This window comes from Neovison vison, chromosome 3, assembly GCF_020171115.1.
Source record: "Neovison vison isolate M4711 chromosome 3, ASM_NN_V1, whole genome shotgun sequence".
Lineage (NCBI taxonomy): Eukaryota > Metazoa > Chordata > Mammalia > Carnivora > Mustelidae > Neogale > Neogale vison.
In genome coordinates, this window is record NC_058093.1 from 73,332,905 (window position 1) to 73,352,814 (window position 19,910).

At 38.5% G+C, this 19,910-nt stretch overlaps 1 protein-coding gene across 1 annotated transcript in view; it reads left to right on the top strand.

The window, feature by feature from the left end:
• Positions 1-7,689: 7,689 nt before the first annotated feature.
• AGPS (alkylglycerone phosphate synthase) overlaps positions 7,690-19,910 on the top strand; it is a 160,773-nt gene continuing 148,552 nt past the window's right edge. The window contains exon 1 of the mRNA XM_044242402.1: positions 7,690-7,971. Within this exon, the coding sequence (XP_044098337.1) occupies positions 7,712-7,971 (260 nt within the window). The 5' untranslated portion in view covers positions 7,690-7,711. The remainder of the gene's footprint in view (positions 7,972-19,910) is intronic.

A 19,910-nucleotide genomic window follows, 5' to 3' on the forward strand; every position in this document is an offset into this window, starting at 1 on the left:
GAGTCAAGCCTAGCAAAACATTTTAGCAGACATCCCTAGGAATTCAGAGCAGCAGTTCTCAAGATGTGGTCTGGAAACACTTGTAGGTTCTTGAAATGCTTTCAGGGGATCAGTAAGGTCAAAATCATTTTCATAATAAGAATTAAGATGTTATTTGTCTTTTTCACCTCATTCTCTCACAAGTGTCGAGTTTTCCAGTAGTTACATGGCATGTGATATCTCAAAAGACTGAATTCAGAAGCAGATATGAAAATCCAGCTGTCTTCTTTCAAGCTATGCATTAAAGGAATTTGCAAAAATGTAAAGGAATGCCATTTTTCTCAGTTTTTTTCTGAGAAATACAGTTATTTTTAATAAAAGTGTTTTATTTAGATTAATATTGGCTTATCATTATAAAATAATAAAGAAATATTTCAATGTTTTTCAATAGTAATTTCTAATATGGTATAAGCAGATAGACAGGTAAATAAGTAGATAGGTAGGTAAATAGATATAAACAAAAGCTCTTTGGGGAGGTCTCATTTTTAAGATTATAAGAAAGTCCTAGAGACTTAAAAAATTAAAAAAAGTTTACCGCTTTAGAGTGTTAATTAATAAATATCAAATCCTGCTTTTATATGTCCCAAAGAAAATAATTATTTTAAAGTGACTTTGAGGGGCGCCTGGGTGGCTCAGTGGGTTAAAGCCTCTGTCTTCGGCTCAGGTCATGATCCCGGGGTTCTGGGATCGAGCCCCGCGTCGGGCTCTCTGCTCTGCAGGGAACCTGCTTTCTCCCCTCTCTCTCTCTGCCTGCCTCTCTGCCTACTTGTGATTTCTCTCTCTCTGTCAAATAAAAAAAAAAAAAAAATAAATAAATAAAGTGACTTTGACTTTGGTTTCCAAAATCTTGCACACTTATCATTTTACAGTAAATCTGACAGATAGGCAGGTTAGAAATTACTCTTACCTGTAACATGAAGAAATAAAGAAACAAAGAATTTTAGATTGCACAGTAAGATAATAAGAGAACATAAAGTACTTTCAACTCTATCCCAGTGATTTGGCTGATTAAGTCAGTTTCTCCTTACCCTATACAGTGTGATTGGGACATCCTGAAATAGAAATGTATTGCAACAGAACATGGAACCACCTGTAGCACTTTCACTTAAACATCTTCACTACCGAAGCTAAGTTAGTGCCCCTTACTGGAGTAGACAGCTAACATAGTTCAATGTTCCCCTGTCATTCAAAAACATTGTTAACTTCTTTTGTGGTTTTTTAGGTCCTCATCATTTGCCATTTGCTAATTCGGTTTCTTCTTACACTCGCTAAGAGGTCCTCAGGTATACCCAATAGGCTGACTTCCACTTGAGAAAGAATTCCTAAGCAGTAGTCTTTTCAGGCTTATCATGCAAATCCTTTGCTCAAGAACTTTTAATAGCTCTCACTAGGTCAAGTTTTTACTCTTCTACTGTTTTCAGTGCTCTGATGATTTGGTCTCACATTACCCATTCAGACTTATTTCCTCTCCCTCTAACACCAATTATCTTTTCTAGGAGGGCTGTCACCGTTATACTTGCCTCATTTTCACTTCCATAATGGCAATTGAAATTTACTACATTTTTTGCACATTAATCCTTTAATAGCTCTGGGAAGTAGTCATTACCATTCCAGTTTTATAGTTGAGGAGACACACCCAGAGACATTAATGTGACAAGCTCAAGATAACATATCTGGTCAACGATAGAGCCAATATTTGAACCGAAGTTTGTCTGGCACTGAGGCTAGTGCTCTCAGCCATTACACCAAATATATTAGTAAGTCAATTGAACTCAAAAGGGCTAAATGACCCAATATTTATACTTACACTGCTTAAAAGAAAACACCTAGGGGGCACCTGGGTGGCTTAGTCTGTTAAGCGGGCTACTCTTGATTTCAGCTCACATCATGATCTCAGGGTTGTGAGATCAAGCCCCACATCAGACCCCCGCTCAGCAGGGTGTCTGCTTGAGATTCTTTCCCTCTTCCCCTTCTCTCCTTCCTGCCTCTCTAAAATAAAATAAGTGAATATTTAAAAAAAAAAAAAACAACAACACACCTAGGCTGTTTACAAGAGACACATTTAAATATATATGAATACAGAAAGATTAAATAAAAGCTAAAGGATAGGATACCCCCCCCACACACAGTGGCGTAGCTAGAGTTCAATGCAAAAATTATTATTAGAAATAAAACGGGATATTTGGTTATTGTAAAAGTTTCAATTTATCAGGAAAATATAATTTTGACATGTTTAATATATTGTTTTGAAGTACAGGAAACAAAGATTAGCAATACAAGGAAAATTAGATAAATCCATAACAATAGTGGGAGATTTTAACATGCTCCAATAACTGATAAAAATAAGTAGACAAAAATACCAGTTAGGATATTAAGATTTAAACAATATAATGATCAGGCCAAATTTGTATTTGGGGAACACTACTATATCCCAAAACAAGAAGAAATATGAATTATTCTTTTCTTTTTTAAAAATTAATTATTTTTTAAAACATATAATGTATTATTTGTCCCAGGGGTACAGGTCTGTGAATCATCAGGCTTAGACATTTCATAGCACTCACCATATTACATACCCTCCCCAATGTAAATTATAATTTTCAAATACAAATGAAAACTACTTGGGACTGAATAGTAACAAAAATACTGTTATCAAAAGGGAAATGAAATCAATTACTTAGAGAAAAATGTATAGCCCTAAACACATTTATCAGAAAACAAACATCCAAAAAAGGCTGAAAGATCAATGAACTAAACTTTCATTTCAAGAAAGTACAAAAATAAAAAGGAAAGGAAAGGAAAGTATAAAGAATATTAGCAGAAATTAATAAGAGAGAAAACATACATATAATAGGGTCAACAAAGTTAAAAGTTGGTTCTTAAAAAAAAGTATATAATTGATAAATGTCTGGCAAACTGATAAAAAAAAGAAAGATAGTGAAATAACCAATGTTGGGAATGAAAAGTGGGACATTATGGAAGATCTTATAGCCATTAAAATGATAATAGAGGATACTGTGAAAAACTTTATGTCAATAAATTTGGAAGTATAAATGAAGCAGATAATTTTCTAGAAAAATACTGTCAAAGACTGAAACAAGTAGAAATAGAAAAATCTGAGTAATATTAAACTATTTAATCTATAAATAAAAACCTTTCCATAAAGAAAACTCTAGGTTCAGACCATTTATTTGATGAATTCTAACAAACATTTAAGGAAGAAATAATAAGCAATTTTACACAAACTCTTCCTGAGACTTAAAACCAAAGTAATACTTGCTAACTTGTTTCTTGAGTCCAGCAAAAGCTGACATGTTCCTATTAGAGAACTAACAGACCAACTTTACTATATACAAAATCTTAAAACAAATTTTAACTCGATATTCAGTAATATATAAAAAAGCCAATACCTGGCTATTAAAAAGGCCAATACAATGACCAGGTTGGATTTAACCTAGCATTGCAAGGTTGGTTGACGGTGGAAAACTGGTCCATGTAATTCACTGTACTAACAGGATAAAAGAGAAAAATCATGTGATCATCTCAATAGATGCAGGAAAAAAAAAAACCTGATAAAACTCAATATCCATCTATGATCAAAACTCTCAACAAACTAGGATTAGAAGGCGAGTTTCTTAATCTGCTAAAAGGTTAAAAAAAAAAAAAAGAATAATCAGCAACTCACTTAAAACAATGGCAAAATGTTGAGAGACTTCCCTTTGAAACCAGGGACAAGATAAGGGTGCTACTCTCGCAACATCTATTCAACATTGTACTTGTGGTCCTAGCCAGCAAGGTAAGGAAAGAAAAAGAAGTACAAGGTACAAATAAGGATTGAGAAGAAATCAGCTGAAAAAAATCAACTGTTATTGTTCACAAATGATATAATTGTATATAGAAGATCTAAAAGAATATACAATAAGTTAAGACAGTGTGATACTGGCATAAGATAGACAAATAGACCAATGGATAAAATACAGAGTCCAGAAATACACTAATGCTCTATGGACACTTGCCCTATAACAAAGATGGCAATGCAGAACAAGATCTTTTTTTTTTTTTTTTTAAGATTTATTTATTTATTTTTTAGAGAGAGAGAGAGCATGTCTGCATGCACAAGCTGGGGTAAGGGGGTGGGGAGAGGGACAGAGGCAAGGGAAAGAGAATCCCAAGCAGACTCCCCAGAGTGTAGAGCCTGACATAGGGCTTGATCCCACCACCCTGATATCATGACCTGAGCTGAAACCATGAGTTGGATGCTCAACGACTGAGACACCCAGGCACCCCTGGAATAAGATCTTTTTGACAAGTAGTGTCCAAACAGTTGGGTACTCATATGGGGGAAAAAAAACCCAGAGACTTGATCTCTACCCCATAAACAAAAATCAATTTCAGTTAAACTATAAATGAAAGGAAAAACAATAAGGTTTCTAGAAGGCAATACAAGAGATTTATCTTCATTATACATTCACAAATGATGATATCCAAATGGTCAACAAACATACAAAAAAGGCCCTCGATCTCATTAGTAAAATCAGGGAGATATGAATCAGAATCACAATTAAAATAATAGTATATAATAGTTAAAACTAACTAGACTGACAATAACATATGGTAGAGCAATGTTGATATGCTCCTGGGATACATTTGTACAATCTCCTTGCAGTAGTTTGGCATTTCATTATCTATTGAACATATGCATCCTTGGAGACCTAGTAATGTTATTCTTACATGGGTACTTAACAGAAATTCATCTACATGTCTACCTCGAGACATATGCAAAAATGTTCATAGCAACCTTATCCACGAGAGTCCCAAATTGGAAACAACTCAAGTGTCCATTAACTATAGAACATTAGCTATAGAAACTCTGATATGTGTGTGTGTGTGTGTGTGTGTATGTATTTTAAAGGAATATTATACAGCAAAGAAAATGAATGAACTACAATTACATGCAATAATATGGATGACTATCACAAACATAATGTTGAGTCAAAGAAACCGGACACAAAAGAACATATCATATGATTATTTAAATTTAAAAAGCTGGTAAGGGATGCATGCTTAATTGTTAGAACCATAAAGAAAAACAAGGAAATGTGTACTATGAAACTGAGGATCGTGGTTACCTTTGGCAGATAGGAAGGGCTAAGCCATTCCGAGAGGGCATAAGGGGGATTTCCAGGGTGCTGGCAATGTTCAATTTCTCAATCTAGATGGAAGCTACGGGGGTGTTTGATCTGTGATAATTTATACTTTGGCTTACTTTTCTCTGTGTTGTATTTTACAATAAAAATGTATAAAATGCAAGAATTCCTTCATCAGGGAATTCCTTAAAATAGGTTATTCTGTTGATATATGCAAAATTTATAAATTTTGCTTCCTGAGAATTGGTGAGACCTGTATTCATACCTCAGTTTGGACAACAGTGAAGAACTCAGTTAACTATTGCCTAGTGTTAGACTAAGCTCTCTTGAGAGACAAGTAAAAATTAATAGACCAGCAGCTCTGTAGAGAAGTAATGGAAATCAGTGCAGTAATGTAGTGCATGTGATTTGGTACTATCCTATTTAGACTTTCCTTGTGCCTCATGTCAGAAGAGGTATCATAAGTGCAAAGAAAAGGCATTCCATTTAAAATTCCTTTTGTTCTTAGGCTCACCCTTTGTTTCTGTATATGTGGTCTGCCCTTCATTGGATCCAGGTTATTAAGGGCCAAGTGTTCCAGGACCCAGAAAAAACAGGTGTGTTGAGATGGCCCTCCTGAATGTTATATTCACTGAGGTTTTGCTTTTTGCGGTAATCATAAGCATCTCAATGGACCACACTTTGTGTGGAACATTCTCTCTTTGAAATAAATTTCAAGGCACTCTGCTTGGGCTTTGTTCTTGTTAGGAGAGAGGGTAGGAAACCCTTCACCTACATCACACTTATCCCACCCAACAGTATCATACATCTCCCCCCGACATATATCCTAACTCCTAATTAGCCTGATTATATCATGCAGATGAGTCACTGACTTACATACTTTTGTATCTCCTAGCACATAGTAATGAATTAGGTACATATGTTTTCACTGCCTGTATTTCATTATTGTATATATATATATTTGAAAAAAATCTCTAATTTTTCCACTGAGAATTCCTCCTCAGAGTTGGTGAGAAGTACATCCATACCTCAGTTTGGACAATAGTGAAGAAATCAGTTAACTATTGCCTAGTGTTAGACTAAGCTCCCTGAGAGTCAAGCAAAGATTAATAGACCTGTCTCATTCCAGAAAAATATTCTGAGGAAGTTGTTGCTTATTAATAGCATTTTTGTCAAGAAAAATGCCAATTTTACATGACTGCAAGCCAATTTTAATGCTCTTCTAGTAGCATGTAGAAAGACTGTGAGAAGCTTGAGGGTTAGAGTGGCTGAACTCTCAAGCTTGAGGAGACTTTCCCCTTCAAGCACTCAGCGATTTGCTCCTGTTCCTTTTCTTCTCCATTCCAAATAGCCAGTGGAAAAAAGGAGCAGCTACACAGGAGTTGGGTTCAATGATTTCAGAGCTAACCTGGATATTTAATGTTGAACTATCTTTTAAGAGCTGGAGATCTGGTAGTTACATCATCTTTCTCATTGTCTGAATTTTCTCAGAACTATTAAGTAGTTCTTTTATATTAGTCAAATAGCTCTAGGGATATCTTAACTCTTTCACAGAGCCTGTGTTAGAAAGAAGGTGGTTATGTGGAAAGAAGCTGACTTCACTGGGCTTAGAATGCCTATGGCAACCCATTCTCTTACCATTCTCAAGACTTATCTTGGAATTGCTCATTATGCAAAAAGGAACTTTACTTCTGATGGTTAGATCTGCAAGGTGCACTGCCCTGTGAGATCCCCCTAATTTCACCAAGTGTTATTATCCAGCCAGTCAATTTGTAGAAAAGCAAGAAGTCCTAAGAACAGCTGTTGGGCAATTCTATCTGCAGCAATAAAGCCTGGCTCCATTAAAGTAAGGAAGGGCATAGCATTCAGTAAGGAATGGAAAAGAATCTCGGTTGCAACTCCGCTCTACGTCCTCAGCAAGTTAGTGTCTCTGAGCTTCAGTTTTTTCATCCGTACAATGGAGATTACTTGAGATCTAGTATTAAGCACAGTGCCAGTCACTAAGTAGATGAGGAGAAAATGACCGCTATTTGCTCTAATGGTTACAAGCAACAAGACAGTTTTGAGTTACTTTATGACGCAGAGGGGACACGGGGAGTAGCAGGAGCTCATTCAGAAGAATGGCGCTTCAGGTCCAGCAGCACCCTGGTCCTAGGCGTCTGCCCTGTAAAGCTGCTCCGGAGGCCAAGGCGACACCCGAGGTCACCACTCTGAGTACTAGACCATCGCGGGAAGCTTGTGGTTTGGATTCTGGTCCAGCCCAACCCAGCCGTGTCTGGACCAATCCGGGACCGCTCAAACTCACCTGCTTGGCAGGTGCTCGCCGTCCGAGGCGTGACCGCGGAGGGCGGGCGGGCGCGGTGGGCGGGAGCTGAGATTGCTAGACTCCCGGCGCATGGCACCCGCCGCCCAGTCGCCGCAGTGGCTGCCGGGATGCGCCGCAGCGAATGGTCGCGCCGGGCGCCGCTCTGAGCGACCTTTCACCCGCGCCCAGCGGTCCGGGGCGGTGGCACAAGGCGGAAGCCATGGCGGAGGCGGCGGCTGCAGCGGGTGGAACGGACGTGGGTGCGAGCTCCGGCTCTGCAGCGGACCGGGACCGGGACCCGGACCCAGACCGGGACCGCGCCGGGCGGAGGCTCCGGGTTCTCTCGGGCCATCTGCTGGGCCGGCCCCAGGAGGCTGTGAGTACCAATGAGTGCAAAGCGCGGAGAGCCGCGTCGGCGGCCACGGCGGCGCCCACTGCCACTCCCGCCGTGCAGGAGTCAGGCACCATCCCCAAGAAGCGGTGAGTAGCGGCTCTGTGGAGCTGGCTGGCGGCGAGACCAGGCCCGGCCTGTGCAGCGGGAGGGCAAAGGCAAGGTGGGAAGGGAGGGGACACCAGTGGGAGGAAAGCATCCCGGTCCCTGAAAGTGAAGAACCGCCTCGAGAGAGAGTGGGCGAGACCCTGGACTCTGGCAGGAAGGGGGCGGGATGGAACGGTGCATTTTGGTCACTTTGGGAGTAACAAATCTGAAGGACTGTTACTGGAGAAGACTTCAGGGGGACCCGTTTTCTTGGAGTCTTAATGCCAGGACTTCATGATCCTGAATTAATAGTTGGGGATAAGGTCTTCGAGTGGATAGAAAGGTTTCTGACATGATCCTCCAAGATTTAAGTTTGCACTAGGTGATGGCTTTCTTCAAATTCGCACTAGACTGGGAGTGGGGAGAGGTGGTTCTTGGGGGGAAGGTGCTGACTGGTTTCTATGGGGGCAGGTTTCCATTTGCTTAGGGGCACGGTCTTTGAAGGGAGAAAAGTGAGGGATGGGTAAGAAGCAAAAAACTTCAGATACTAGTTCAATGATTTAGGTTGTGGTGGTGATTACTGAACTCTGCTGTAACTAGAAGCTGAAAGACCGTTGCCTGTGGCTGAGGATGTTTTTAAGTGACCCTGGCTTACTACTCTTTGGAGAAATCTTAAGCGCTGATGGCAGCTACCAGAGAAAATATTTTCTGAGATGTGGCTTTGTCATGTGGAAGAACTTTCAGAGTGGGAAAAAAAGTGTTGCTAATGTTTAATGATACTGTCAGTGTGCCAGAGATTGTGTTAAGTCTGTTATTTCTTTTACTCCTCTTCAAACTCTCGAGTTTTCTACAGATGAAGAAATAGAACAGATTTACAAATCCTGCTTCAGATGTTGCATGTTAGAATTCCAGACTAGGTCATATTAACTTTAGGGTCAGTTTCTTAACTTGTACTACTTGTGGTGAATTCATTTATTAATTCCACATTCATGAGTCCTTCGTCTGCTAGTACTTACTCTACCCAGATAACAAAATGCAGTATTTACTTAAGGAACTAATAGCCTACTAGGGTAAAGTCATAATACAGTGTGGTAAGAAATTTAGCTGATAACCATAGCAGATGGTCACTAACCCTAGTTTTAGGTCTGTATGTCAGGGGGAAGGCTTCCCAGAGTAAGGATTGAGTAAATCTTGAAGTTTGGGTTGGAAGTAACGTGCCAAAGGAGAAAAGTGTTTTTGGCAGAAAAGCAGTGTATTCACAGATAAAGCAGCGAAAGACAGATTGGGAAACTGTTGGAAATTCTCTGGGGTAGGAGGGGTTGAGAATGACAGGGGGTGAGGGCTGGAGGCAAGTCTTGTTTGCAGGATTTTATGTGGGGCAAAATATTACATTTACCTTTTAGAAAGGTTGCATTGGGGACCGAATTGAAGAAGGTTAAGCAGAAGGTTAAGGCTGGGAACCAAGACCTGAGTTTGGATTTCCACTACATGATTCTAGTTGCATGACCTTGGGCAAGTCACTTAACCTTTTTCAGAGCTTCGGTCCTTTGTGAAAATGAGGACGGTAATTCCTGCGCTGTAGTGTTGCTGTGAGAATTCAGCAATACAGAGTTAAGTGATCAAGTGCTTTAAGTGCATTGCTGGTTATATAATCCTTCAGATGAAATGGTAGATGCAATTTTCATTGAGTCCAAGGACAGGGTAGCCAATTAGGAGACTATAACTCTGATGGCAAATACTGCCATTCTGAACTAAGGTACAATATTGGGAGTAGGCAAACCTATTTGAAAAAATATTAAGACGTAAATTTTTTATGACTTGTTTACTGAATGATGGGAGAGGGAGGAATAAAGGATCACATCCTGGCCTCAGGCTTCACTTGATGTTATTTGAGCCATCATTGGGTTTAAAACTTTTTTCCCCCAAGTGTACATTTGGGGAAATGTACATTTCCCCTTCATGTACATTTATGTCTGTTCATTTGTATGTATTGGTATCATGTACATTTTCATGCATGTTTGCAATCTGAGAACTAAGTAGGCAGGTCAGGTATTCCTTATAGTTGGATTTAGGGGCCTTCATCTGCAGCAGTCAGAGAAAAATAATAATGTTTATAAGGCACACTGAGGTAATGAATGAGGCTTCCCATGGCTGAAGGTGACTGGTCTCTGTGGTTACTCCATAGACAGAAGGCACAACTGTTACCTATCATTGGTGTAGATTATGGTTAGAAAAGCTCTGGTCTTTGGTTCAGAGTTAGGTGTGGCTAGTGGTAAAATCTAGCCCTGAACAACTGTTTTGAAGTTTGAATCAAAATATGAGGGAACATAAAAACTTTTATTAAATAGAAGAGTGATCTCTCTTGGAGAGTGATCTACTTGCTAAATTGTTGTTGGGGAGCCAAGGTCTCCCTTCAACTTCCTTCTGCCTTGCTGGGCTTCAGTTTGCCAGCAGCCAAGCTGAGTCTAAAGGGAAGACGAATGATGGAGCAAGGAGCCAGCATGTAAATCTAATAAAGTGTGAGTGTGACTATTTGTCTCTTATTTTGGAATCACTTGCTGATGTGTGTTATTTGTATAACTCCTTTCTGATTACCTTGGATGATGTCACTGGTTGTAATTCTTCTATCTCAGGGCTGGTTTTCATCACAGAATTGAGGGGGTAACTTCTTGAAACTTCATGTTTTCGTTTCCCTCACAGGACCTTCACATGTTAATTTATCCAATTTTTATAGAATAGTTGCTTTATGACAAGTATCGTCCTAGGCACTGAAGGCAGAGAGATGAATAATTGTCCTCGCCTCAAAGAATTCACAGTGGTAAGGGAGATACACATTCCAGTACAGTTTGAGGAAAGCTGCTATGAATACAGATATAGATAGATGTAGCACAAAGGAAAGAAAGAGTGATTATCCTTGGGGTCAGGGAAAGCTTTCTGGAGATGGTTTTAAAATATGGATGATGGTGTGGCAGATTGATTGGATGGTGAAGACAATTCCAGGCAAAGATAATAGCATATGGCAAAGCAAGGGGGCATGAAAGTGCATATTGTATTTAGGTAATTGAACAATTCAGTATTGGTAGAGGTGGGAGTGGTGTAAAAAGAGGAGGGCCCTGGCCGGTCGTGGAGGCCTTGGTCTGTAGATTAGAAGTCCATTAATTCATTCATTTACTCATTCACTCATTCATGTGTGACTATTTCAGTGCTTACTATGCAACATATAGCAGTGGACAAAAACTCTGCCCTTACATTCTAGTTGGGGTGAAGATAGCAAATAAGTAATACAGTATGTCAGATGATTATAAGTGTAATAAAGAAAAATGAAGCAGCCAAAGAGATTAGGTAACAGCAAACCTTTGAGGCAGTTAAGCTGGGAAGAGACTTGATCATATTGGGTTTGGGTTTGCATCCAGGTACAGTGTTAAGAATAGACTGGAGAAGGATGAGAATGCACATAGGAAGATTGGTTAGGGAGCTGTTACAGTGGAACAGGTGAGAAATAATGAAGGATTAAATCAAGGTGATGCCAGTGAGAATAGAGGAAAAGATGGATTTGAGGTTTGGAAATTAGTGCATTAAGTAATACATAAAATTATGTGACTCTATGCCATAGGAGTTTTGGAGCAATGATAATAGAAAAGGGATGGTAAGAGTCTTGAGCAACATGGATATTTAAGAGGGTGGGCCAATCATAACCTGTTGCACTTATCACGTTGGTCTCCTATGAGTTGTTTCTAATTACTTCTATCCAGGAACATATATTCTCATTATTTGAAATTGCTGAGCAGAGTTTTGAGAGTGATGAGTGATGGTTTGCTTTTGGACCCTCTGTTTTTCTTTAAATTGCATGAATAGTTTCTTTTTTTAATCTTGCTACTGGTTGCAGTTTTAGATTCTTGAAAATCATAGTAAATGCCAATTATGTGACATTTTTATACCTTGGTTTTGGATTTTTTCAGTTTTAAAAAAGCTATTGTAATGTTAGAAAAAGTGAAGAAAAAATCCCTTGTGACATCCGTCCCTGTGCACTGTTAACGGCTTTCCCATTTGTGGTTTGGGTTAGTCAGAACTGTTCTATGGCAATTTTTACAGAGGTTACAAACTCTCCTCAGAACAAAAGAAGATCTGCTTAAGACTGCTACCAATTGCTTAATTTACTTATACTGCCATTTATGCACACCATTCTTTAAAAAATGATGTATTATTTAAGAGCTCCCAGGATCCCTAGTAGATGTTTTCCAGACAGAAAAAAGCTGAGTTGACCTTGTGTAAATGTTTCCTAGGAGGGCATCTTTGTCATGCCAAGTTTCAACCATTTATGATTAAAGAGATCATGATTAAGTATAGTGTCATATGGTTAAGGCACTAGTTTATATTGTACTTACTGAATAAATTACAAAATATATGACCCTATCAAACTGAAAGTCTTAATTTTCAAAAACATAATGCATGGTTTTAAAAAATAGACCAACCTGTTTCCTTCTATGAGTGGATTTTGCTGTTTCATTTGTGGGAGAGAACAATTTGAGAATAAAACAGAAACATACTTCTCTTAGATTGCAACTATCATTTTGGAATAGACCACATTTTCTGCAAGTAGACTTCTTTATGTCAGGAAGTTACTTACTATAAAGCCACCCACCCCCAGTCACTTAATAAAAATATCTAGGAATAAATTAAGTGATCTATTTATAGGCTGCAGGGGAGTAGAGTGCTGTTGTAGTCAGATGATATACTTTATGGAACACTTTAAAAGGAAATGCTAAGCAAGTATTACTCCTTTCAATTTTATTTTCTAATTTTATTTTCTTTTTATTGAGAAGAGAATTTCTGTTGTTCAGCAGATTAGTATGTTAATTTCAACTCCAAACCAAATCAAAATATCCTGAGTAGAATTTACTCTTTTGACATGAAATAGTAATCACCCTCCCCCCATTAGTATTCTCCTCATTTGTTAGGCTTTAGGAGTAATATTTAATTTTATCACTGTCCCACATCTGAGTTCAGCATCAGTTGAGAATACGTAGAGTATAGACAAGTGGAGATAAAAATGCCAGCTTTATTACAAATGAAGTTGATTGGAGAATATGGCTTAGATTTGGACTACCTAATAATTACTCTGAATTTGATAGATAGTCACAGGTAATGCTGGACCACAGAAGGCCTCCCCTACCAGAGCAGAGCCAGCTCCAGGAAGCTTTATACATGGCCCTGAGACAGACTCTATTATAACCACTTTGTAGCTGATAAATTCTAAGGAGAGAGAAGGCTGACTCCAGACGCTTGGTGCCTCTTCTCAGAAATTACTAACAAGGTATATCACTCCTCCCTTGAGGACGGATGACTGTGTGACCATTGGGGAGGTCAGGTCAGCTACTCTTCTGAATTCCCTCCAGACTGGAAACTGGATGCTGGAGAATGGAGGTATTACTGACACATTTTTGAGTAAATTAAGGGAAAGGGTTGAAAACTTTATGGTAGGTAGTCTTCCACCTGCATCATTTGCATGTGTCATTCCCATTGCCTACTGAATACATTCCACAGTTTTCTTGGTTAGGGCAGTTAAGGTCTTCCAGAGGAACAAACTGGCCTTTCTAGGCCTCTGATTTCCTTGGTACCTACTATGTACTCTAGCTCTACACCAGAATTCTTGCTTTTCTGGGGACATGTCCTTCCTTTCCCCTTTTCTTTGATATGTTAATGTTTCCAAAGTATAGTACACATAGTAGTGATGGCCCTGGGATAATTTGGGATGGTACGTGTCTTACAATCTTACTTGGGTGGTTATAAATGTTTGTGTATATACTTATTATTTTTTGTTAAACCTTTTAATTAAATTTTTATTAATTTTATAAATTATATAAATTATAAATTTATTATAAAATATAAGTTATAAATTTATATAATTTATAAAATTTATAAATTAAATTTTTATTAAATTTAATTATAAAAGTAGATGCACAAATCATGTTTACAGCTTAATTACTTTTCACAAATCGAGCACATCCATCTTATCAGTATTTAGATTAAGAAACAACATTACCAGTCAGTCCCCAGAAGCCTTCATGTTCCTCTTCACCTCCCACCAGGATAACCGCAACCTTGACTGGAGTTGGATTTGCTTGTTTTGAACTTTACGTACATGGAGTCATGTAGTGTATATTCTTTAGTGTGTGGCTTCTTTCCCTTATCGTTATGTTTGTAATACTCATCTATGTTTTCATGTCTAGTTGTATTTTGTTCATTCTTACTGCTGAGTAGTATTCCATTGGATGGATGGATGTGTGTGTGTGGTTTTTTTTTTTTTTTTTTAAAGATTTTATTTATTTATTTGACAGAGAGAGATCACAAGTAGGCAGAGAGGCAGGCAGAGAGAGAGGAGGAAGCAGGCTCCCTGCTGAGCAGAGAGCCCGATGCGGGACTCAATCCCAGGACACTGAGATCATGACCTGAGCCGGCTTAACCCACTGAGCCACCCAGGCGCCCCGTGTATGTGTTTTTTTAAAGATTTTATTTACTTATTTACAGAGAGAGTGAGTGAGAGAGAATAGAGCAGTGGGAGGAACAAAGGTAGAGGTAGCTGAGCAGGAAGCCCAACTCTGGGTTCTGTCCCTGGACTCTGGGATCATGACCTGAGCTAAAGGCAGACCCTTAACCGTCTGAGCTTCCCAGGCATCCCATTCAGTTTATCCATTTTGTTCAGGATGAGCGTTTAGGTGGCTGCTAAACTTAGGTTTGAAAATTTATTGATTTTAATATGAAGTACATATCTAAAGTTTTCATAGATATTGCTGCATAGAAATAGGCTAAAATGATTAAAATGGTAGTATATAATATGTTCAATCTTCTTAAGTATATCATTTTTTGAGGTAATAAAATGTTCCTAGATACTATATCATTCCTGTAAACATAAAACTGCCTTTTTAAACACTGTGACCTTAAAGTCTTTGCAGTGTTCAAATGTTATTTATAAACTTAAAAGATCAGCTTAAAGTCACAAGTCTAAGTCTTTAATTCAGTTACACATTTGAAATTTTTTACAAGCCATTCATTCTTATAAGTGAGATCCTCTTCAATTTTCTAAGTATATAAAAGATCAATTTCTGCATAGCTTTCTTGAAACAAAAACAGTAACATTTGATTTTGAGTCCCTTTTCAAGCATTTGTATATTTAATTCTAGATCTTTTTATAGTTGAAATAAGCTTATTCATTAAGGAAAGCTATACCTTCTAGGTAGCTGCAGTTACTTTTGACGAGGTAGTTTGCTTCTTGGGTGAGATTTGGAGCTATAGGTATCTTATCATTCACTAAGAAAACTATTGTATTGCATGTAATATTTGTCCTGCAGTCATATCTGAAGTTACTAACCAGAGATTTAAGCTGGCATGCTGACCAAATTCTTGTCGGTAACTTTACTGGGCTTCTCCAAACTCTATTTATAGCTGACCTCATATTATCAACTTGGGTGTGTTCATGTATTCTAGGACCTTGTAATGAAATAATATGAATTATTTCATTTGTTATAGTCACATTTTGCAATTCCAACTCAGATTGTTTATGTGGTTGGATTTTGCATTTTTTCATCCTGAGCTTTCCAGGAATCCAGCATCAGAGATACTAAAATAACACTCGATTTCTATTCTGCTGCAACTCAAAGTTTATAAATCAGCACTATGCTCTAGAGCTTTCTGTGATGCTGGAAATGTTCTGTAATTTGCTATATAATATGGTAGCCACTAACTACATGTGGCCATTAAGCACTTGAAGTATCATTATGACCAAGGAGCTGAATTTTAAATTTTTTTCAATTTTAATTAATTTTTAAAATTTAAATAGGCATATGTGGCTAGTTACATACCATGTTGGACAGCACAACTGCATATTGAAATCTAACTCATTATCTGTTCTTTCTTGTTTCCAAATGAAGTTACCTTTCTGGCTTTCCTTTCATTTTTTTTTTCCTTTAAGATTGAACTCTCTCTCTCTCTTTTTAAGATTTTATTTATTTTGTCAGAGAGAGAGTGAGCACACAAGCAAGGGGGAGCAGCAGGCAGAGGGTGAAGCACGTTCCCTGCTGAGCAAGGAGCCTGATGCTGGACTCGATCCCAGGACCCTGGGATCATGACCTGAGCCGAAGGCAGATGCTTAACCAACTGCTACTCTTACACACTTTTATCTCATCTGATCTTCACAACCACCCATTTTATAGATTAGTAACTGAAGTTTGCAGATGTTTGCTAGAAAACAGTCATTTGCTATATATACTAAGTGGTAGGGCTTAGATTTGAATCCAGATCTTTTATCTCAAGTCTAGAGCTTTTTCCTTGATACTGTGCTGATATCACCAGTTCTAGTCATTTTTTCTTCAAAATCTTTCTTAAAACCATTTTGTGGATTCAACAAGTTTTTATTGGTCACTTGTGTTCTAGGTGTTTGGGCTACGTCAGTGAACAAAATAGGCAAAGATTTATTCTTTCATGGGACTTATATTCTTATAGGTGAAATAGATAATAACAGTAAATAAATCAATTATTAAGTGTGTTAGAAAGTGCTAAGTGCTATGGAAAAAAGAAAAAGAACAGAGTAAGGGAGTAGTGTTCAGATTTTAAAAAGGATATCACTGGAGAACATGACATTTAAGCAAATATTTGAAGGAGATGAGAGTGTTAAGCTCTATGGATATCTAGTTGAGTGAGCGTTCTGGGCACAGAAATACTATGTGCAAATACCTTAAGGGGATGCACATGTGTGTTGTTTTAGGTGAGTAACAAGTGCAGCTGGAGTCAATTCATAATCTTCCCACCCCCACATTGTTTAAAGTATGTATTGTTGAGGGGCAGCTGGGTGGCTCAGTGGGTTAAAGCCTCTGCCTTCGGCTCAGGTCATGATCCCAGGGTCCTGGGATCGAGCCCTGCATGGGGCTCTCTGCTCAGCAGGGAGCCTGCTTCCTCCTTTCTCTCTGCCTGCCTCTCTGCCTACTTGTGATCTCTGTCAAGTAAATAAATAAAATCTTTAAAAAAAAAAAAGTGTGTGCCGTTGAAACCTTAGCTCCTAGTATACCTGTCTCTTCTGTTTTAGTCAAGGTCTCTTATTCATCCTACATTTTCTAACTTCCACAACTTTCCTTGTACCACTTTCTGGAAGATCTTTGCTTGTCAGACACCAGGCTTCAGGGTCTGTGCGTTTTGAGGGTCTTTTTATTTTTGAGAATTCAGACTGGGCAATTGTCGGTTATCTCTTCCCTGTGATTTCTTATATTATAAATAATAACTCTTAAATCAATGTTAAGTATCACGCGATATAATATTTAGGCCTGGAGACTTTAATTCATTTAAAGCAGCTAGGTACCTCTTGGCATCTTCTCAGCTGTTTGAAACTTCCATCTACTCAAGTTTGTTGGCAGTTGATTATTGTTTTCTATGTGCTAAGCACTGGGGATAATTAGCACATAGTTTCTGCCTTATGGGACATGTAGGTCTACTAAGGAAAACTGATATGTCTTCTGTTAAAGCAGGGTGCTAAGTGCTAGACTAGAGGCAAGAAGTGGGAGGAATGATGACTCGTACAGCAATGGAAGGGCCTCTTCATTTCAAAGAAACATAGATTAGAATGGTGGAGGAGTGCTTTTCTATGTTAAGATGCTATGAGAAAATTCTTAAATCTGAGGGTAAAAACATAGATGAGAGCATTTGTATGAAAATAGAATCAGAGGAATTAGAGTAAGAGAATGTGGCAGTATAATAAAGAACCAGTATGGCACTTGGCCCAGTAATGTTGGGGGCCTTCAGCTACCTGGATAGCTTTTAGAAGTCTTATTCTGAGAGCAGAATATCTGTTAATTTACAATTAAAAAAAAAAAAAATCAGAGGAGGGGCGCCTGGGTGGTTCAGTGGGTTAAAGCCTCTGCCTTCAGATCAGGTCATGATCCCAGGGTCTTGGGATCAAGCCCTGCATTGGGCTCTTTGCTCGGCAGGGAGCCTACTTCCTCCTCTCTCTCTGCCTGCCTCCCCGCCTGCTTCTGATCTCTATCTGTCAAGCAAATAAATAAAATCTTTAAAAAATAAATAAATAAATAAATAAATAAAAATCAGAGGGTACTTAATTGATGCTGAAATGTAACACATTTTATTTGAAGGAAAAAAACAGTCAAAATGAAGACTTTGAAAATAATGAAGAGATAAACACTATAGCTTCTCGACATCTTTTAGATATATCATATATGTGTAAAGTTGTGCTGTAATAATGTCTTGAAACCACCATTTTTCACTATCTTATGTGTATAAATTTCTTTTTTTTTTTTTTTTAAGATTTTATTTATTTATTTGTCAGAGAGAGAGAGAGCATGCGAGTGAGCACAGGCAGATGGAGTGGCAGGCAGAGGCAGAGGGAGAAGCAGGGATGTGGGACTCGATCCCAGGACGCTGGATCATGACCTGAGCTGAAGGCAGCCGCTTAGCCAACTGAGCCACCCAGGCGTCCCATCTTATGTGTATAACTTTCTATGTCAAGAAATGTTAATGGCAACCTCATCCTCAGGGACTCACCAGGTATTGCATTAAAAGTAGGTACTCTAAGTTCAACCAGGACAGTATCACTTTTTATTGTGTTCAGTCTTTCCCTATTATAAAGAATGCTGTGATAAACTTTTTACAATTAAATCCCTAAAAATTTCCATAAGACAGATTTTTTAAAAGGGTTAAAGAACATCGGAATTTTTTTAAATGGGTTAAAGAGCATTGGAATACATTATTCATTTATCTCAGTGGACAGAGGCAGAAATAAAGCACAGTTGCTTCTTTGGATTTAATTTTGACCAAGAATAAAGAATTGGAAATTATTGGAATCTCAGGAGAAAGACTCCTATCATGTTTGAGCAGATTTATATCTTACAATTTAAGAAAGCAGCTTTCCAGAAATTCACCTAAAAAGAAATGCAATGTTTAGGCCTGGGTTGCTAAAGGGAATCCAGAACATGACCACAAAGAGCCTAGGAAATATTGCTTAACTTTGCCTAGGCCTTGGAAGTGATGAGGAGAGAGAGCTGAGGCAACTGGCTAAATGTGCCAGTTTATTTATTTTTATTTTTTAACATTTTATTTATTTATTTGACAGAGAGAGAGAGACTGCGCACAAGCTGGGAGAGCAACAGAGGGAGAGGGAGAAGGAAGCGGCTCTCTGCTGAGCTGAGAGCCTGATGTGGGGCTTGATGCCAGGATTCTGGGATCATGACCTGAGCCGAAGGCAGACGCTTAACCAACTGAGCCACCCAGGCACCCCAGTGTGCCAGTTTAAACCACTTATTTTTATTAGTAAATATTGTATACTACATGCGTATTCAGATAGCTCATACTCTTTGGTCAAATCTTTCTACATCTTGTGATGCAACTTAAGAATTGTAATGTCAGGGCGTCTGGGTGAATCAGTCATTGGGTGTCTGCCTCCTGCTCCTGGGAGCAAGCCCCAAATTGGGCTTCCTGCTCAGTGGGAGGCCTGCTTCTCCCTCTCCCACTCCCCCTTGTGTTCCCTTTCTAGCTGTCTTTCTATCAGTCAAATAAAAATCTTAAAAAAAAAAAGAATTATAATGTCTGTAGTTTTCTTTTTCTCCCAACATACTATGTTGAAAAAATTGAAACATACTGCAAAATTCAATTTTATAATAAACATTTAAAAATTTTTTTTAAAGAATTATTTATTTATTCACTTATCTGACAGAGAAGTCACAAGTAGACAGAGAGGCAGGCAGAGAGACAGGGAAGCAGGCTCCCTGCTGAGCAGAGAGCCGGACCTGGGCCTCAATCCCAGGACCCTGAGACCATGACCCGAGCTGACGAAGGCAGAGGCTCAACCCACTGAGCCACCCAGGCGCCCTGTAATAAACATTTTTATACCAACCACTTAGATTCTACCATAATATCATACTATGTTTCTGTATCACATATC